The 21,172-nt window shown below is 39.4% G+C and overlaps 2 protein-coding genes and 2 long non-coding RNA genes across 4 annotated transcripts; 1 reads left to right on the plus strand and 3 right to left on the minus strand.

Moving 5' to 3' along the window:
- Positions 1-225: 225 nt before the first annotated feature.
- LOC135641672 (lysM domain receptor-like kinase 3) lies at positions 226-7,354 on the minus strand. The gene is made up of 11 exons (XM_065157278.1): positions 6,505-7,354; positions 5,869-5,952; positions 5,258-5,542; positions 4,355-4,500; positions 4,183-4,272; positions 3,972-4,077; positions 2,430-2,581; positions 2,252-2,349; positions 2,023-2,170; positions 1,159-1,266; positions 226-731 (listed from the first exon to the last, which is right to left on the minus strand). The coding sequence occupies exons 1-11, from the start codon at positions 7,094-7,096 to the stop codon at positions 567-569; spliced, it is 1,974 nt and encodes a 657-aa protein (XP_065013350.1). The 5' UTR covers positions 7,097-7,354; the 3' UTR covers positions 226-566.
- A 908-nt stretch (positions 7,355-8,262) lies between these two features.
- LOC135640558 (uncharacterized) lies at positions 8,263-9,552 on the minus strand. Its single transcript, XR_010497370.1, has 2 exons — positions 9,432-9,552; positions 8,263-9,328 (listed from the first exon to the last, which is right to left on the minus strand). It is a non-coding gene; the product is annotated as an uncharacterized LOC135640558 (long non-coding RNA).
- Positions 9,455-12,522, plus strand: LOC135640557 (uncharacterized). The gene is made up of 3 exons (XR_010497369.1): positions 9,455-10,052; positions 11,017-11,131; positions 11,439-12,522. It is a non-coding gene; the product is annotated as an uncharacterized LOC135640557 (long non-coding RNA).
- Positions 12,523-13,001: 479 nt separating this feature from the next.
- On the minus strand, positions 13,002-20,728 carry LOC103989133 (hexokinase-2). Its single transcript, XM_009407896.2, has 9 exons — positions 20,142-20,728; positions 17,255-17,405; positions 16,983-17,165; positions 16,676-16,750; positions 16,358-16,513; positions 16,107-16,205; positions 15,894-16,024; positions 13,725-13,806; positions 13,002-13,627 (listed from the first exon to the last, which is right to left on the minus strand). The coding sequence occupies exons 1-9, from the start codon at positions 20,411-20,413 to the stop codon at positions 13,274-13,276; spliced, it is 1,503 nt and encodes a 500-aa protein (XP_009406171.1). The 5' UTR covers positions 20,414-20,728; the 3' UTR covers positions 13,002-13,273.
- Positions 20,729-21,172: the final 444 nt, after the last annotated feature.

Consider the following 21,172-nt stretch of genomic DNA (forward strand, 5'->3'; position numbering starts at 1 on the left):
TTTCCTCCAATAAAAAAGAAGGGATACGTGAGGGTAATGATCGAATGGTCATTGGTACTTTTGCAGTGATCTAATAACCCCGGAAACTTTTCACGGGCGACGTGGTCATTTCGCGACAGAACACGCAACTCATCTCGCGTTGCATGGAATAGATGGAAGGGTTTTTATGACATTTCTATCATCTGAATTTTAGTAAAATAATCAATAATTAACTTTGGGGGAAAGTGACAACAAACATAGGATTGGATAGAATATTACTACATAAACATTACATGTTGATGCTAACAAAATAAGCAATTTACCAGACCACATAATGTGTCACCCTGAAGTACCAGTCCAGTTGAACTCATTCAAGAAACGATACATGCTCTAATGCACATTTTATCGAATACATCTCGTACCGGAGACATACTTCAAAAGAATACAGATGACAAGAATATCTTAATGACTCATAGCACGCCAGAGAGAGTCATCATCTTCATATACACTTTTAGTCAATACCGGGGAAGACGGTTTGTCGAGAACCCAAAGCATTATGCTCGAGGAAGGAAGACTTGACCGACTAATTACCTTCCCTGTACGAGGCCACTGAAGACTTGGCTGTTCCCAGCCAATGTTGCCTCCCACTCGACGGAAGATAACAGGATTTGGGACAGAGAAATCACCACTTGTTTCATGTCTGGTCTTAATATTGGATCTTCATCCACACATTGCTTGGCCAGCATTGCCATCTTAGCAAAAGGATTAGGAATAGTCGAATCAGATTCTAGCATTACTAAAACATTAAATAACAGAATGGTAAAGAATTCATCGATATCACTACTAGTGGTATGTAAACATGTTGGGTCATACTAGTAGTAAGTTACCAAGATGGTGCAACCTCTTCACTAACTTTATAACATATGAAAAATCTAATTAAAGCTTAAGAGAAAAAAATGACTTTCTTTTCCGCAAGTAGAACAGCATATGACAATTTTGTCATAGGAGTCCAGAATAACTTTTCAATCATTAACAGAGTTAATCCTGACATCTACATTTTGATTAACTGAATTTTCACAGATTCGTGCTTTTAAATTTTGGACAAATATGAGCTCTGTAAAACTTAGACATGAAGAAGAGAAACTTATATTAACCATCTAATCAGCTGAAAACACTCACCTTATAGACACAGTCATGAGGATACAGATCCATCAAACTGGGATCGATATAGTCTCTCAGGCTTCCCATGCTCATTGAGTTTGGAGAGTTTCTCAAAGCAGCTAACATCTGGAAAGTTTCAGCAGTTTAGAAGTGGGAGATGCTTAAAAAAGATTACCGCTGGCAGAATCAATGTCAGATGAATAACGTTTTTAAAATTTTCTTTTGGGAAAAAAATTGTCAGATGAAAACACTAGATATAGATTCGACAAGACAGCATGCTATTTACTTGCAAGTAAAACTCTTTGGCAGTTCAACAAATAAATTTTCATGTAAATAAATCTGCAGTTAAAGTTGAAGACCATGTATCAATGTTAACATAAAAGGTCAAAAGCTAGTTAAAACGGGTGATATAAAGAAGCATGATGGAAGGTAAACATTAGAACTAGATGCTGATTTGCAGATCAAATGAACATCACAAGTTTAGGTAAAATATTATTCAGTAAGTACATTAATAAATGCCCTTGGCAACAGATATGCTACTTGGAAATTTGCACTTTGTCATCAGAATTTGCATTTAAATTTCTTTAAGGTAGTCACCAGTTTATGATTCAATATTCTAGCTTTTGATTATAAAGCATTTAACCAGGTTGACAATTTAAATTGAAAAGCAACTTTCTGTAACATTTCCTAAATGACATTCAAGTTTTAATCTGTAAAAGATTCTACGTGTGAATTATTGATTCCTTTTCTACTTGTAAACAATAATAGAACTTGTATCAAACAGATAAATTAAAAAAAATTTGATGTTGGATAATTTTATAAATTTAAATTTTGGAACATCTAAGCATCTGTTGCCAACAGATATTTAACAAAAGGACTTACTATTGATGCCAAAGAACGTCTCTCTGAATTAGATAAAACCATTCCTTCTGTCCTTGTTATTGCTTCTTTGCCTGATATTAGCTCAAAAAGGACAACCCCAAATGCATAAACATCACTTTTTGTGGTGGCAAGACCATCACGTAGGTATCTGCATAAATTATAAGAGGAAGTTACTACTGACAAGATACTCCACGAGGAAATTACAAAAAATGTCTATGTATCTACTTACTCTGGAGCCAAATACCCAAAAGTTCCAACAACTTTAGTAGTAGAAGCTTCTCCATCACCTGTCTTTGCAACAAGTTTAGCAAGCCCAAAGTCTGATATCTGCAAAAGGGAAGAGTTCATGCTATGAATACTTACAGAGACCAAAGCACTGGCAACACCACAATTAAGCCAGGTCAAACCTTTGCTCTGAAAGAACCATCAAGCAGGATGTTGCTTGTCTTGATGTCCCGATGAACATAATGATTTTTGGTATGCTCATGAATGTATTCTAGGCCTCTAGCAGCATCTAGTGAAATTTGAACCCTTGATATCCAAGATAGTGTCGTCTGTCCTGTACGTAAAGAGAAAGGCATGTTGTGCACCTTAAATGGGAAATCATCCAAGTGACAGAGCACAATGTATTATACAAGTGTCACATGATAGATATAAGTATAACTATATAAAACATACATAATATCTAAGATGGATGGAAGATGTTAGCTGGACTTGTACACTAATGTGATCACACAATAATTCTAGGTTGCTTTTAAGCTACTGAAGAACTTATCATGTTCTATATGCAAGTAGAATCACAAAAAAAATAAAAATCACTATCACTTAGAAGCCCTTTACCTAAAGATGTTACATTTATCTGCCTTACTTGAATAAAGCTTAAGTAGACCTTTCTACAAATAAAGCTTAAGATGTTTCATTTGTCTGCCTTATCATGTTCTATATGCAAGTAGAATCACAAAAAAAAAAATCACTATCACTTAAAAGCCCTTTACCTAAAGGTGTTTCATTTGTCTGCCTTACTTGAATAAAGCTTAAGTAGACGTTTCTATAAGTAAAGCTTAAGATGTTTCATTTGTCTGCCTTATCATGTTCTATATGCAAGTAGAATCACAAAAAAATAAAAATCACTATCACTTAAAAGCCCTTTACCTAAAGATGTTTCATTTGTCTGCCTTACTTGAATAAAGCTTAAGTAGACGTTTCTACAAATAAAGCTTAAGGTGTTTCATTTGTCTGCCTTATCATGTTCTATATGCAAGTAGAATCACAAAAAAGTAAAAATCACTATCACTTAAAAGCCCTTTACCTAAAGATGTTTCATTTGTCTGCCTTACTAGAATAAAGCTTAAGTAGACGTTTCTACAAATAAAGCTTAAGGTGTTTCATTTGTCTGCCTTATCATGTTCTATATGCAAGTAGAATCACAAAAAAGTAAAATTCACTATCACTTAAAAGCCCTTTACCTAAAGATGTTTCATTTGTCTGCCTTACTTGAATAAAGCTTAAGTAGACCTTTCTACAAATAAAGCTTAAGATGTTTCATTTAAAAGCCCTTTACCTAAAGATGTTTCATTTGTCTGCCTTACTTGAATAAAGCTTAAGTAGACCTTTCTACAAATAAAAGTACATAGAATTTAGAACTCCTAGATCTGGTGTCTCATACATGTACCATACATGGGGTGCATTCACCGTTATTGCAGCAATACAGTGTAAACCTATTCTTAATGTTGGAGATGTTATCATCAAAATTGCCACAAAAGATGCAAGTTAGCAAACTAATTACAGGAAAAAAATCCATAAAATTTTAATATGGTAGAACACAATATAACAAGGATGATGTCTAAGCTTTTCGTGCTGCAAATGGATTAACTGGTTTTGTGCGCTTAAATTCACAAAACTATTTCCATCTTTCTGTGCACTAAAGGACCATGAAATAGAAATCATACCCTTGTTTTGTGGATCATGCAGATGACTCTTGAGTGAACCCTTCTCAGCGTATTCATAGATGAGGAAGAGCTCATCATCAGTTGCAGCATAACCAATCAATTCTACCTTGACAAAATTGAAGTATAATGCAAAACAAAGATTAAAGATATATAAACCTCATAATTGTTAGTTAAAAAAGCACCAAATACTATGAGCTTTAAGCAGTTTTACCAGACTAGCATGATGGACCTTACAGAGCACTTTCATCTCTGCCATAAATTCCTTAGTTTTCAGAGCAGCCATTCTTTTTATTGCAACCTCCTATACATCATTGTAACCATAAAGAAAGTCACAAACCGGAAATCAGAGATTTTTCCACAGCAAAAACCAAAACCTTACAAACCTGGTCTCGAAGGACCCCATAATACACAGAACCATATTTCCCATGGCCCAGTAGATTTGTATCAGAAAAGTTATCAGTAGAAGAAAGTATTTCTTCATGCTTGAAGACAATAGGCTTTTCCATGTCAAATGCATCACCCACCATACCTGAAGGGTAAGAGAACCTACTTGTGATACTGTGGGACTCAGAAGTAAAAGAAAGCAAGACGTTAAGAAAAATAATGACTTTTCGTCCAATGACATAAGTTATGTTTCAGCCTCTTGCAAGGCAAGAACTTCAAACACACTGAAATATCCTATGCAAACATGTAGCTATATAATAACAACAGACATGCAAATCATAAAGACAACAACAACCATGATAATAGTACCTTAACCAGCAGTTTCCCTAGAAGAAATTTTAGCAAAGATAAGCAGCTCAAATTACCATGGAAATCCTAATTGAAAAGATTTAGAAAGATTGATGCCTGACTAATTTTACAGTGCTTTAATAATCTAAATATGATGGTGACTAATCGATCATCTTTTCCTGTCATTTCTAAAAAGTATAATAGAAAAGAGCCCATTTCAGGGAAGATCAAGATTTTAGTTAGTTTTATGCTAGGTTCCAATTTAAGCCATGTACAATTTTCAGGGATTTACAAAGTTTTCTATATATATATATATATATATATATATATATTAGTACTTCTCACAAGTTGATACCAAACAAAAGCATATCAAACTCATTCTACGGGTGACAAATACTTGAAAAGTTATTAGAGATTCGACTGTTTGACTGATACAAATCAAATACTGAAAAAAGAAGAAACTGTTTGACATAACACATGATTAGAGGAAATTTTATTCCAAATAACCAAATAACCACATATATGACGTGAAATGATATTGATCACAAACTGACCTTTGGGAATGTTGACATGGTGACTTCCTGCATCCCCGGTTGATGATTTCAGATTCCCATATTTACAGCAGAGATACCTTCCTGAAGCACAACAGAAGCTAGTGTTCCGCAGAATATGGAACTTAAGGGACACAGGCCGATCAGGATCTTTTGTTTCATTCCTTGAATTGAAGGACTTGAAAGAAATGAATGAGAACAGTGCCACAATTATCAGAACAAGAGAAACACCCATACTCCCAAAAACCCATCCATAAGGGAAACCAGCTGATTGATGCACAGTCTTGGCTGCAAGAACACAATGGCTCAGGAATATCTTTTAGATTTCTCTAATGGATGTATATGTCTTCTTGAGAATTTAGTGAGAGTTAATCAAGGCTCCTTTTAGTTATCAAATAAGAACTAGGGAAATTGGAAATTATCAACAATTATCATTCAATGGGGAAAAATCTGTTAAAATATTCAGAAATTCTGTGAAACAAATGGCAAATTTATCTACTGCATCTCTCATCAAAATAATTACTGAGCATAAACATGGAAGAATGTGAAACATAATCTGAAATGACTGAAATAATTACCCATTTTAACAGAAAAGAAGATGCAGTATCTCATACCTGAAAATGTGGTCAATGGTGGCGAGAGAGCTGGAGCTGGAGAAGGAGCGATTCCAGTATCTGCAGAGTAAGGCAGGCCAGGAACTACAAAGGGCAAAAAAAACTCAAGGAATGAAGGTGCATCTAACAAACATAACTTGGTTGAGGTATGTAGTATATTCCAAAAAACTGAAAAATGGGTATGGAAAATACATAAAGATTGTTATCATAGGGGATTCAGCAAGAAATTTTTCTTCGAATTTTTTTTTTGGATGCCACTTAAGCAAAAACAACAGAGGCATAAGGTGCCATAGCAATGGATCGGACTCTCGACCTGTGCAAAAGGAATCCGGTAAACACCACAGGTTAGCTGGTTGGATGTCTACAATTAGTACTTTACTCCCTAACTTCCTGGACATATCCAATATACCAAAAAGCTTTCTTTATTATTATTAAGCTGACTTCATCTTCTCCTAAGAGTTCATGCTTACTGAGTACAAGGAACACCAACTCAGTTCAATTATTTGGGGTAATGGCTTTTCAAAATACATCTCTACAAGGTGTAATTGAACAAGAAAATTATCTATCAAATAAAAACGTGATCATCCACCTTAAAAGTGTGGGAAAAGAACCTATTGAGATCGGAAGGCAGCTCACCAGAATTCAGCGGGATGTAATAAACGTCGCCGACGACGACCCCATCAGGACCGGACATCCCATTCACCGTCTCGATACTGTCCATACTGACTCCGAACCTACTCGACAGTGATTCGATCGAGTCGCCGTCCTCCATCACGTAGGTCAGCAGGTAATTCCACAGCCCGCTGGAGCACCCGCAGAACAGGTGCAGGGACACGACGGCCTTGGCCCGTGCGGCCCGTAGGGTCATGTTGGGCAGGAAGGCGAGCCCTTGGTAGGACTGTGCGACCACAGGATACACAGAGCTCACCTCCTCCCGCACCGTGAAGGTGGTGTTGGTGAGGTACTCGTTGTTGGAAAGGCACGAGCAGTTCTTGCGGATGAAGACGTAGCCAGGGCTGCTGCCCTCGTCCGCGGTGACGTCCTCAGGGAAGACGTCGAACATGCTCTGGATTTGGGAGAGGGGGACGCTGCGGCCCGCCTTGAAGGCAAGGAAGGAGGTGCAGACGCGCGTCGTGTCGGAGCAATTGAGGGGCGTAGACGAGGACGCCGAGGGAGCGACAACGATCAACAGGATCGAGACGGCGAGCGCGATCTTGAGGAGATCCATTTGCGCCCAAAATAGGACCTTTGAAACCAACAATTCAAGAAAAATATAAGAAAGTTCACAATCTCAGATTAGAAGAAGGAATTGATCGAATTCATGAGAGACAATTAGGGAAAAGAAAAGATATGGGTTAACAAAGCTCAGATGCAGGAGAAAGGAAGGAGAGGATTGGGTTTTATGGCAGCAGTATTATGGAGGATGTGAGAAAGCTGAGGGTTACTGCGGTTGGACTTGCAGCCGTCACAGCATCTCCCACTGTAACCAGAGAGAGAGAGAGAGAGAGAGAGATCACAAACGAACAGCAAGAGGGAAAGGGCGGGGATTACTTGAGGTACTTGAAATGCCCCGAATTGGTTCAACATATTACGAAACTACTCATAAGTAATTTGGGCATCTTATCGTCAAAGCATGTACGACGATAACGCCAATTATTCCCTCGATTTTGTCGAAATAAATTTAATATTATACATAATTCTCCACTGATATCATTATTTTTCCGTGTATTCACTCATTAATTAAAATTTCTCTTTCCTTCAAGTGCATAAACACTGAATGAGATTATAATTAGATTGAGATGTTGCTTGAATTATGGGACAACATGACATTGGGAAAACGAGGATGATATATACATGGGTAGAATGGGAAATCCACCGTTACGCTCTGACGACACTCTTCGCCTAAGGAATCCAAAGGATAAATATATAAAGGCCAACCCACACAGCTCTCTGGCTCGTGACGAGATCCATCGAACGCAGCACGAAAGCTTTCGGCCGTCCATCCTGCGGAGTTCTCTAGCAGCCCGCCGTGATCGCCGGATTCTGACCCTTGGATTACGGAGCGCGAAGCTCAAAGCACCTCACGTTGTCAGGGGTAGCTCACGTGGGGTCGATACGTGTCGGCCGAAAGAACCTCGAGAGATGCTGCGGTAATAAATGTCATCTTAGATGCCACCACGCCGCTCCTGTTCGGGCGCGACAGGAACCACGTTTCTCCTCTCAGCAAACGTACTGGTGGGTCCCCACGAAATGCGGTACGCGACAATGGAAACTGGGCGTTCCCTGTTTTAACCGTGACACTTGCCGCAGCCAAAAACCGCCCACGTGAGTGGAGATCTTGAGGGACGACCGACGTGCGAGGGAATCTACAACGTTGACGTTCGTGACTCGGAGTCAACACCACAGTAAGCGAGAAAATTTATTGATCGGAGAGGCTACTTAAACCACGAGAACAGTTCCCAAATCGAAAATTACACGACTTTCAAGCTCCACAGGCTGCTTGGCGTTCATGGCGTCAATGATAGGACGTCACAAGCTTTTCATAGATGTGTAGATTTCGTAGCGAAGCCACAACAGCAAGATGAACCGGAAGCCCCGTGGGGAAAGGAAAGCTGAAGGGCGATGGCAGAGGAAACGGGCCCCACATCCCATGCTCATGTGAAACTGTGCGGTCATATCGATGAGAGAGAAAGCAAAGCCATGATGGAAGACAGCAATCAATCTTCCAGTCTGGAATTATTCTCGTTCGTGGCGTACGCTACCAGAGACCGCAAGGCTTGTCATCGGCATCATGTCCTCCACCGCCTCCACGCTTTGTATTGTAATCAACATAAGTATAATGGCTCTCGCTTTCAGTGCAAGTGCTTATCGATCTCAGTAGAGACGAAGGAGGGAGAGTATTTTGCAAGACTGGTGCGTGGGACGGGTTGGTATGAAGCATGTGATGGGTCCTCCCTTGTGCCGGAAGAAACGAGCTGTGGTAGGTAGGCTCGGCCCCCTGGTATTCATAAGCTAATGGATTGCAGTTGGGAAGGGGACAAGGCGTGGGGACGGCGTGACTGTTCTCTTCATGTGGAGGATGATGGCGTTTTATGCGCATTCATTGGGATCGCTGTTTGTACACATGGGTTTGGTAGAGTGTTAAATGTGTAAGAAAGGATATCATCACTTGGATGAGCAACAGAGCCTTCAGTTTAGTAAGAGGTAGTAGCCAAACAGGTTAGTGTAGTGGAAGAAACAGAGCAGAGAGAGAACAGGAAAGACACAGCACATTGCATCAAACACCACATGGGCTAACGGGGAATGCAACGCCCGCGATGTGTTCGGTAAAACGACTCACCGACAAAAGACGCCTTGTGCTCGGCCCGGCCTGGCAGTCTTCCTTACAGCTCTTCTTTTTTTTACATTTTCCGGAATATTACCTCAAATTCCATGTCGATTCTGTGTAGCAAATATAAACCTATAGATGAGGTTAAAATTGAGTTAGACTAATCAGGATTAACAGATTTGAGTTAGACTAATGAGGTTAAAATTGATGATGACACTACTTTGGCTGAACTCACTGTTGTTAGAGTCGTTCTATTGCCAGAATCAACGCCTGGATCCCCAATTCCCCTTCCCCGTGCGCCGTAAGCGAGACATACAGCTGGGCGTGCGCCATCCCCTCCATCAACCCCACCATCGTCGACGCGATCGCAATCTGGTTCCCGAGTTTGGCACTCTGCCCCTTGCCCTGCTCAGCCCTTGTACCTCGCCGTTCCCATGCACCCCGAACTGCGGCCCCAGCTGCTCCGTCCATCTACCAGCGATCTCGGCTGCGAGGGTGAGGTCGCTGGTGGTCATGTAGACGAGGATGGAGCCCGGGGCCAGGCCGGAGAGAGCTCCTTCGGAGGGATCGAGGGTGACTCGGCGGACGTCGGAACGGTAGCCGACGATGAGGAATACGACATTGCTGGCGCGCGCTACGGCAGCGGAGGAGCCGGCCAGTTTGGCACCCCGATCGAGTCCGTGATGCCGGTCCCGATCCAGTCTATCCAGGTCGTGATCGGGTATATGGTCGATCTGTCGAGAGAGCAGCGGCCATGGCGGAGCACCGACAGCGGATCACGGAGTGAGGGCGGTGGAGATGGCGGAGGAACGCCGGGAAGCGAGCGGGCATCGGGAGTATGATCAGTGGCACATCGGTAAATAAAACCTGAACCCATTGAAAGTATGGCTAGTTACATATTATCCTAATTAGTTATCTTTACAATCTCAATATCTATATTTTCAAAAATTATATTAAAATTACGATTTTAGTGAAACATTTGACCTGTTGTTCTAATAAAATCTTTTTATTTTAATTATAATTTTATAAAATTATTTTTTAATCTTATATATAAATTTTAATATTTTAATTTCGTAAATAAAAAAATTGTAATATAACTTTTAAAAATATAAGGATCGAAATATTAAAAATAACTAATTAATCTTTTAAAAAATAATTTTTCATGAAAAATATAATCTATAATTTTTATATATTTAATATATAATTAGCCCATGAACGTATCATATAGTCTTCACAGACTTCCCCTGCGAGATAAGATCGTTGAGGACGTGTCAATCGCTTTAAGATTCGTGCCGACAGTTCAAGTGCCGACCCTTCAACCGATGGACTAATAGATATCGAGTGCAGAGTTGGGGGCCGTCGTCTCCTTCCTCGTGATCTCCACCTCGTGCTTGTTCTCATTTCGTCGCGAGTTACATCCTCTGATATATTCTGTTCTAGCTTAGAAATTTTGTGCTCGATCAATTTATGTTCTATCTCTCCTTATTGTCAATTTCTTTCTCTTTTGGTGCTCGTAGCAGCCTATTTTTGCTGTAGTTCTCCTCTTTCGATTGAAGTGACAGTATCTTTTCCGTGACCAAATTCTTACTGTCGATATCACTGGAATTCATGAAATAATCTAATCTAGATCCATCTTGACGTTAAGTTGGTAGTGTTCTTATTTTTCTGCTTTGTAGAAATTGTTGGATAGGGATACTAAACTGATAAGTTAGCAAGCACCGATATTGCTTATATATTCTTTCCTACTAGTGTAAGAGTTGTATGATCTGGTCATATTTTGTTTGAGCTGTGTTGCTGATACAAATTGTTTCAATTGACAGGATATATAGCTGGGTGTGTTCAAGATGGTGAAGTTCACTGTGGAAAAGCTCCGGAATATGATGGACAAGAAGCATGACATCCGCAACATGTCTGTCATTGCTCATGTTGATCATGGTATGTGATGTTTCTCTTATTTAAAGTAATATTATGGTGTGAAAGGATGCAAAGACTGGTGTCATAGTTTGCTGACAAAGAAAATGAAAAGATGTTCTACATACCTATTGATCATTTTCAAAGAAAAGATCTCAGTAGATTATCAGACGTCTACTTGTACATTAAGAATAAATTGTTGATGATAGATATGATCTCTTTTGCATGAAGAATTCATAATCAAAAGTTACTTTTAGTTTCTTCTAGTTTTATTCTTTGTTTGTAGTTTCTTGTCACGATACTGATTAGGTAAATTGCATTTGTCTAACAGAAGACGATGAGTAATGAGAGATGACAGATGTTTCTTGGAGCTCCAGGTTGAAGGTGAGGAAGCGTATCAGACATTTCGACGTGTCGTTGAGACTGCAGATGTGGTCATGGCTACCTACGAAGATCCCCTTCTTGGTGATGTTCAAGTCCATCCTGAGCACCGGACTGTTTTCTCTGCCGGATTGCATGGCTGGACTTTGCCAAGAAGTATGCAGCCAAATTTGGAGTCGATGAGTTGAAGAATGAGTTGAAGAACACGGATTCTCCTACCTGTAAGCGTTGTCCAACTTTGCTATGAACCAACCGGACAAATTATCGATCTTTGCATGACGGATCAGAAAGAGAGGTGGTGGGTGACATATGCTGCAGAAACTTGGTGTCACCATGAAAGCAGAGGAGAGACAACTGACGGGTAAAGCTTTCACGAAGAGGGTCATGCAAGCTTGGCTGCCGGCAAGCGATGCCCTTATTGAGATGATATCTTCCACCTTCCTTCTCCTGCCAAGGCACAAAAGTATCGTGCGGAGAACGTGTACGAAGGTCCACTCGATGATGTGTATACAAATGCAATCAGAAACTGTGATCAGGACGGCCCTCTTATGCCGTATGTATCGAAGATGATTCCAGCTTCGGACAAGGGCGGATTCTTCGCTTTCAGACAAGTCTTTTCCCGGAAGGCTTCAACAGGAAGCAGAGTTCGAATCATGGGACCAAACTACGTTCCCGGGCAAAAGAAAGACCTGTACGTGAAGAGCGTCCAAAGAAGAGACATATATGGATGGGAAAGAAACAAGAGGCAGTCAAGGACGTGCCTGCCTTGTGGGAATACAGTGGACATGCTTGGATTGGATCAGTTCATCACCAAGAATGCGAACGAGCAGGAAGCCGATGCTTTTCCGATCAGGGCGATGAAGTTCTCTGTATCCCCTGGCGTACGTGTTGCCGTGCATGTAAAATTCTAATCCAGTGATATTTTTATGACACATCTTCTAACCTCTTTTTTCTTTATGTATTTTTTTATCATGTTCAATACAAGATCGGTTCTTGTATCATTTATCGGGACGTCTAATACCATATCTATTCCGATATCATTTATCATGATCAAACTTGATGAGATGATTAACTTAGTGAGTATTAATTATCAAATCAAAATATTTAATCCCAAATACCCCATTGGATAGTTTTTTCTTAATGATATTTCTTATCCGCTTCTAATATGTTGATATATCAGGATCAGACTTGATAGAACAATTAACTTAATGAGAATCAATTATGAAACCAAAATATTTAACCTCAAATTAGTAATAGTACGCTACAATCACTCAATTCAATTCTTCCTCACTGTCGTTGTGCAAATCTTGCTATGCTGCAATCGCCCAAGTGAAGACAACTCAGTTCCTCTACCACAATGAGAAGCTGAGCTACAAAATCCAATCTCCAATGCCCGATCTCATAAGCAGGAAAAAAGAGAGGACATTACCAACACGTATTATGGCAATAAGGAATTCACCGAATGAACACAGAGAGCGAACATTTCTGGCAAAGAAACAGCAAATCCACAGAATTCAAAACTTATTGTATCCCCTCCATTTATTGGTTAATAGTGAAGAGACAATAGCACCATGAAAGAAAGAGAAGAAACGGACACAAGAGGGGCAGGACAGCAACAACATCCTCCATATAAGAGTCTGTTGTGCTTCCTTCTATGAGGTGACCACGTCGTGTTCCCTCTACCATTATATATACTACCGCAATGGTTAAATTAAGATACAAGAGAGAAAAGGATACGAGGTTTCGATGGTTATGTACAAAAGGTTGCCTGAACTAGATACCCTTTTAGGACTCTTCAACGTCTAGATACTGAGAGTGGGAAGCTGCAAGGAGAGCTGCTCCGATACTTGACCCATCATTGGCCAGCTTGATGACAACAGAAGCCGAGGCCTCTTCTCCAAGCATCTCCTTCACCGTGCTTCGCAAGCATTCGCTGAATATGTTGTAGTGTTCATAGAGCCCGCCATCGATGGCAACAACCGTCCTCGGAGTGTCACCACCATCCTTGGCTGCAGAATCACGCCCAATCTTCTTCAGGATACCAACGATGCCAGCAGCAGCCAAGCGAGCCCCACGCTTGGCAATGATGTCGCATGCCTGGACTACCACTTTTCTTGTCTTGAGGGAAGTGTTAGGGATCTGGAATGCAAAGAGAAAGCAAAACACTCTTGAAAAATATGACAACTATAGCCAACCGGCTGCCAAGTACGTACAGTGGGAACAAAAGTGATCATACCCCCAAGAGCTCCTTCAGTTTAGTCCCAACTACTTTAAGATCAGGTGAGTTGTCGTGATGCATGGCTGACATGACTGGGGTCCTGCAAATCTCATCTCAAAAACTTGTTCAGAATGCTCTTGAAAAATCTGGAAGAGACCAAGACTTGACAACATTAAACAATTTTTGATCATAGGAGAGAGCTATAGACCACCAATTCAATCACATATAAGCATATTTTTACAGAATCAATAAAAATTCAACCTAAATCACTGCAACAATCTGCTAGTTATCACAAATTTAGACAACGAAATTAACCAATAAAATTTTCTTGATCTTGCTTTTAAATTTCAGTTAATGGAATCTTCAAACTTAAGAGTTGCAGCTCAGGCATAAGAAAACAATGGGCAAAAAGAAATTTGAGATTCAAATTTTATCTGACCGAAGCCTTGAGATATTTCTGATCTAAGAATATTAAACAAACTGCAATTCACAAATATGCCAGGTTTCAAGAACAACTTCCCACATTCTCAACTTGAGCAGTGTATCTGCCAGAAGAATGAATGAAAGGAAGGAAGGTTCCAGAGAAGATCCCTTAATTGCTTTTATTTGCTATAGATAAAAAGAGGTTGGGAACAGGACCTAAAGAAAGTTCACAGAGAATTGTCATTCAGAATTTGTCCATGACAACTTGGGTATAATAGGTTTCCACTTTCCGGTGAACTGACTGAAACCAGCAGATTTCTGCCATTCTACGACGTAGACCATTTTGCCAATTCAGATAAAAGGAAATCAATTTTCAGTTTAGACTCCAAAATGGCTGAAGCTGATCTGAAACAAACTGTTCTCTGCTTATGTTATAGAGATATTTTATTGGTAAACTTTATAAAGCAACTGTTCCTTGCCTAATATTATTAATAAGTCAGGGACAATGCTTAATATTTGGACCTCATGTCAAACTATGAAAGAAAAAACAAATATTACAGATTAATCAGTAGAAGCATTTCATTGATGTACAATGCTCTAGACTTTTCGCTGTACTGGCTCTTTGTGAAACCAACATCTAATTTGAACGGCTTCATTTTGGGTGTGAAAGTGTACCAGTGATGGTATTTGTAGCATGATCTTTGAAAGACAGCATCACCTGATCTGATAACATAAGCACTTATCTAGAAATGGTAAAATGCTAGATTACCCATGACTTTCTCGCTATTTATTTCTGAACCCGCATAAACTACTCATCTCAGACCCAACTCTGGTACCTGCTTTCCTACCAGCACTTGTCCTAGACTCAACTAGCGAGTACCTTAATCCAGCTTAAATGGGTCATGTAGGAGCAGAATCCGACCCTTTGTCATCCCTACTAGATCACTGTCAGGTTTACATAATACTGCTATATTTATCAAAGGAAGAAAACATATTATGATAGATACCACAACAAATTCACCTCATAATGGAGTGTACACAAGTTGAAAAAACATGGAACACTGAAAATTTTGTGGACATATCAAATATATGCAACTACCACTGGGAACAGCCTGAGAGTGATCCGATAAATATCATATCTAACACAAACCTGAACCAAGTTTTATTTCAAAAATGACAAAATATGGTGCTTACAGTCAATACATATATGACAATTTCTAACTCAATATACTGGATATGTCTGATGAACCAGCCTATGAAGTGACTTCTAAGAAGAGAAACTTGTGTCATGGCCTTGAAGCATTTAGAAGGCTTATAAAAAGAACGTAAAAAACACAGGCAGATTATGTGTGCCATCAGAGTAAACTTCCTTCTCTCCCCTCGTCTATGACTCCTCTCTTCCACAGCCAGAACTCAAAAGGCAAATTGGTCTACTATGCAGGCATATGATATATGCACAATTTGGATGCTGGTGTTCAGCCATTGTTACACCAGTCAGGTATATTTAGGTTCAAAGAAAAAGAAACAACAGAAGCAGAATGGCCAAAACTTTGATTCCAACAATTTGATAAAATTGATGGCACTAAAATCGTTATCTACACCAGTATATTTCTAGAGAGCTTATCTACATGGTCTTTGTGATCCACAATAATTTAGCCAATTAACTGCAGTAAATCTCTCCAGAATGCATTAAATCATTAATGCCTGTTTAACTGAATCTATGCACAAAGTGTAATAATTCCTTGATAACAGCGTAAATTATACCTTAGTATGAATGGGGTTTCAAGTTTTGGTGGAACACTATCTCCGAACAAGGCAGCTTCATTAGCCAATCTCAGAAGCACGTTACGTAAAATTTCTCCCAGATACATTCCAGAGATCAACTTCTCAAAAATCTGTCATGACAAAATTACTTGAATATTTAGCATCTCTACAAATCCTCATAATAAAAAGGACAGTCATCTATATCTACATCACCTGTTCACCAGGGTTTAAGCTCTCAGTATCTAATGTTTGATCATAGTCTGTCGTAGGAAGATGAGATGACCTGAAATTCCCCCATTCCATGTTGATAACCTATAACAGCAAAATTTAAAAACTTAGCGGGAGTCAATAAGCCTTGCCAAGAGCTATATAGTAGGAACCTTGTTTTACTATATGTTGAATCTGCCATAATCAGAGGAGGAAAAAGAAATAACTTTTGAAGTCAGGCAAAAGAGTTTGTTTACCATCTCTCCTGATTTGGGTAGGAGACCATGCCACTTAGGTATCGCATGGGCTCTCTCTACGTAGGCTGCATTTGTACCAGTGCCTAATATCACACCAACAATTACATCATTATCATAGTATCTTGCCCCAGCTAATGTCCCGATTGTATCATTAACCTACATTAAAAATTACTTCCATTGTTATCTCACCCAATGTCATCTAGATAAGACCATAGCAAAAATTGATTAACCACATATTCAAGGAGCCACATATTGAAATCTCAGTCAATTGAGCCTTCATCTCAAACTGGAAGAAGGAAAATAACAAGAGGAATGTACCAGTGCTGAAACTCGCATATCAAGACATTGTCTTTCTATGGCCCTGGTCAATTCCGCCACCACATCTTCCCCAACCTGCATTCAACAACAGCAGCAGCACCTACGTTGAGAAATGATTCTTTTTAAACCAAGGAAGAGATTAAGCATACACATAAAGAAGGGCTGGTTGAAACCTTTTGTCCATTTAAAAAGGTGAACTCAAAAAGCATGGCTTGGGCCACTAATGGCTACTTTAAGGAATGCTAATTAGCACATGGCAAAGAAGATATAATATCTCAAGGAAAATAAAAATCTTCTCAGAAATTACCGTGCCCTCAATATTGAAACCTTTTGTCCATTTAATAAGGGTGCCTGATGCAATAGAAGTTTGCCTCACTGGAAAAGAGAAGGTAAATCCAAGTTCCCTCTGTCTACCGACAGGAATGTGAAAATCTTCACCTTCAGAAGCAACAAACTCTGCTAAAGCTGAAGCAATAAAATCAAACAGTTCCTGAAAATCATACTCAGATTTTAACAAAGTTAGGTACCGCCAGATATATAATATGGATTAAAAGCATAACAACCAAACACTTCACTCACATCTGAGCCTCCAACCATTAAATGGGGTGGAATTGAAACCTCCTTAGGTTCTTTCTTGACAACACGCTGTTCCTTTCCTCCTAGTTGTACACGCAAGACACGGAAGTTGGTTCCTCCAAGGTCTAAAGCATAAAACAATCCTGTCTCATCCCTGTGAAAGTAGTGTTCTAGGTGTCAAAGTTATAATTTTAGAGTATAGATGCAAATCTATAGTGTGCCCAATAAAGTGTAGAAACAATATAATCCCATGCTCTAAGTTCATTTTTGAGAAGTGTTTTTCTTTGTATATATAGAGCAGTAAACAAATGTGAAAATGTTACATGTAATTACATAAACTACCTAAGTTTTACATCCCAAATGACAAGTCTGAAGCAATGTCTATTTCTTTATAAAAGATAATCCATTTCTAACATACTGTGAAAATCTTATTGTTCTCATGAACAACTTGCAAATACCATATGCATAATAAACAACAATGTCTTTTGAATATCCCAAACTCCATATGCATACTTACAGAAATTGTTAACGTGGTTCCTCCCAAACTAAAATTGAAACTTCTCTTTTCAATAAAACAAACTATTCCTTGATAACACCGAATGGAATGCTTGAAAAGGTAGCTTCAGCCAACCAAAAGTCCTATGCCAATGCTTGTGTAGCCTTAACATCAGAATGCATGACATGGGTGAGAAATTAAAACAATCCATCTACTTGAACTTCAACTGCTCAGTTGAGACTTAAAATAGTCTATCTAATCAAAGTTACACTGATCTAGAACTAAATGTTATGTCAACACTACATGGTGCTTGAATGCCATCCTAGCAACTAATGTTTGAAAAACATCAAGGACTCTGAGACCCAGAGACCAGGAGATAGCTGCAAAATGGCAACTTCAGCCAGGTTTTCCCAAAGAGTGAAACCTAAGTTTTTTCTCTCTTAAAACTACCAAGATAGATAAGTTCAAGAGCTGGCAAAGCTAATTTATGAGGAAAATGTCAGCTGATGCAAAATAAAATGAGGTATGCAATGGATCAATTATTATAAGAATTCCACCATTACAAAATGTCATCTGGCCCTGACATCAACCTTATTGTGCTCATCCCAACCGCCTAGGGTAGCCTGCAGATGGATAATGGGCCGCTCGATTGTGGCTGGAATTCTATTCATATAGTTGTTGCTTTCTCAATGAGGCATAAAATTGGAGCATAGGAAGCAGGAGCCCTAGTCATATAGTGGATTATGCTTGTTATAGAGATGCAGGGCTAACAAAAGGAATATGGAGATATATAAATCCATGTTTAGGAAAAGAATATAATAAAATAATACTGCTATTCTAGGAAACATATTACAAGTAAATAATTAGTAACGAACCAAAAAAAATTACAACCAAAAAGGAATGGCTCAAATCTATGCTAAGAGTATATAAAGCATCGTCTAGCTATGTGTACCATATTTTCTTCTAAGTTTCACTTTTAATAGCATGATCTTGTGTAACTTTATGGTAATATTTGTAGGCCAGCCCATCCGTATATAAAAATGCCCCTTTCATGATATATGTGACATGGGAACCTCTAGTAAAGGCAGCCTTATGCACTCAAAGATTGAGAAAAGAACAAAGTTCATGTCACTGCATGCAAACCAGGATTTAAGAGTCAAATAATGCATTTGACATCAATATCGTCCCATGTTTACAGTAGAAAAAGGATCACTTTTACGGTTGGTTCTACTTGAACTATTGGATTCTAACCTGATCTGAGGTAGTTGTCATGGAAAATTAAATGGCTGACCCATCTTGAGTGAACTGAGATTATGAGACAGGAGCTGTTTTTACACAGTTAAGGGTGAAAGGCAGAAGGTCACTTAATGTACAAATAAGATATAGAACGAACTCCACTGGCTCAAGGCATAACATCCAACAAAATGTACAAATAACCTGCCATAAGCCAAATTAAAAAGAACACCAACCAAGAGATGTCCTAGAATAGTTCATTCAGACTATAATCATGAGAAATATATTAATGTCGGAGCAATTATTTGAAAAAGCAACAAAAAGAGATGCTATTTTCTGATTTTTTTCATTTTACATTATATATATACTGTATATGTATATATATATATATATATATATATAGATATATATATATATATAGATATATATATATATATATATATATATATATATATATATATATATATATATATATGTATATGTATGTATATGTGTGTATATATATATATATGTGTGTGTGCATATATATATATATATATATATAAACACACACATATAGGTGGTGTGGTTAGGCGAGATGTGTATCGTCCCAAAGTCAACCATTCATAATCCGGGCACAAAAGAGAGGTAACATATATGGAGGAAGCAGAAACGCATCTGCAGTACAAAAGAACAAAAACGTAGGACCTAATGAGCGCAAGGAAATACTTTTCAGGTTGCTCAGAAATCCAAGAATTAAAATATTTTCATCAGATATGTAGTTGAGTGGCCATGAAAAAGGAAAGAAATTAAGAAGCAACAAAGATATCAAGAACAACTGCGAATTGCCTGTTAGGACAGGAGCCGTGAAGAAGGGAGAAAGAGATATCAAGAAAAAATGATCCTTGCAATCAAAACCAAAACTCTTATTGCCAGAGAAGACACAATAGGCATATTCACAATCACAACACAAGCTGGGCAAGGCCCCCACCTTAACCCCCACACCCTATGAATCCAAGTACGATCTAGATATGCAAGCAGGAATTTACTTAAATTATTGATGTCACGACCAAATAACAAGCCACAATTTCAAGAATCCGATGAGAAATGCAGCTGGATTTCAAGAATCGGTTGAAGAAATTATGCTCCTTTTCATCTGATGAGGAGAAAGATGGGCGGTACCCGGTGGGGAGCTTGTCGACGTAGCTGATGAGCATCTTGAGCTTGCTCCCGCCCTCGGAGGCGAGCCCGGCGTGCATCTCCACCATCATCGCGTCGGCCACCTGCCGCAGCTTCCCCAGGGGCGTGGCGCACCGCTCTTCGAGCTCCTTGAGCAGGGCCGCGGCACGCGCGCACCGGCCCGAGCTCCGCATCCGGTGCCGCACGACGAGCGCCGCCACCGCGCACGCCGCCGCCGCGCCCACCACTGCCGTCGTCACCGCCACCTTCCCCATGTCCCTCCCCCCCGATCTAGGATTCCAAGCCGATCCGACAAGCCCCCGACGACGTCCCAACTAGGTTTGCGGGTTCCGTCTTCCAAGATCCTACCTTTGGACGCCAAGAACGATCGAAATTACAACAAGAAGTCGGGATTTTGGAGGAATGTGCACCTCCCTACCCCTAATTCGGATCGCCAAGAGGTGAAAGGAAAGATCTCGGAGACCAGCACGAGACTTCGCTGCATCTGAGAACGGAAGAAATCTGTGTAGAAGATATAATAGAGGAAAAATAATATATTAAGTGAAAACCGCCACTTTGTTCCATTTACAGTTTATTGGGTCAATTACCAAAAAATTCTCAACAACACAATTTTATCCAATGACGTCCCATCATTTATACTATAAATATCTTTTATATAAAAGAAAACAAAAGACAGTCGTTGGTCATCGTTGACTTGGATTATTTGGGTTGAACTACTTAGTATCTTTGACTATATAATATTTAAAATTTTGATTTATTCTTCTTAATTTTTAGATTATCTTTTTTTTTTTTCCAAATTACTTCACTATCCCGATTTCTCAATGATCTCTTCCTACCACTTCGTCGTCACCTCCTGGTCCTCTTATCCTCTTCCTCCCACTCCATCTCCTCATGATTCTAATTGTCGTCGTCTCGTCTCGTCTAGAGCTCAGACCGAGACATCAAGGATAAGAATGTTCTCTTCAGTATATAAATATTTTCATTGGCTGCAAGAAAATCTTCTCCGGGGCTCG

The sequence above is a fragment of the Musa acuminata genome, chromosome BXJ3-6, assembly GCF_036884655.1.
Source record: "Musa acuminata AAA Group cultivar baxijiao chromosome BXJ3-6, Cavendish_Baxijiao_AAA, whole genome shotgun sequence".
Lineage (NCBI taxonomy): Eukaryota > Viridiplantae > Streptophyta > Magnoliopsida > Zingiberales > Musaceae > Musa > Musa acuminata.

Excerpts from the sequence above, each read along its gene's own strand:
- LOC135641672 (XM_065157278.1), bottom strand. The coding sequence starts at position 7,096 with ATGGATCTCCTCAAGATCGCGCTCGCCGTCTCGATCCTGTTGATCGTT. Across the intron at positions 5,543-5,868 it reads ACCATTGACCACATTTTCAG|CCAAGACTGTGCATCAATCA; the intron begins GTATGAGATACT and ends GTGTTCTTGCAG. Across the intron at positions 4,273-4,354 it reads ATGGGGTCCTTCGAGACCAG|GAGGTTGCAATAAAAAGAAT; the intron begins GTTTGTAAGGTT and ends AATGATGTATAG.
- LOC103989133 (XM_009407896.2), bottom strand. The coding sequence starts at position 20,413 with ATGGGGAAGGTGGCGGTGACGACGGCAGTGGTGGGCGCGGCGGCGGCG. Across the intron at positions 16,751-16,982 it reads GTTTCAATATTGAGGGCACG|GTTGGGGAAGATGTGGTGGC; the intron begins GTAATTTCTGAG and ends TGTTGAATGCAG. Across the intron at positions 13,628-13,724 it reads AACTGAAGGAGCTCTTGGGG|ATCCCTAACACTTCCCTCAA; the intron begins GTATGATCACTT and ends TTTGCATTCCAG.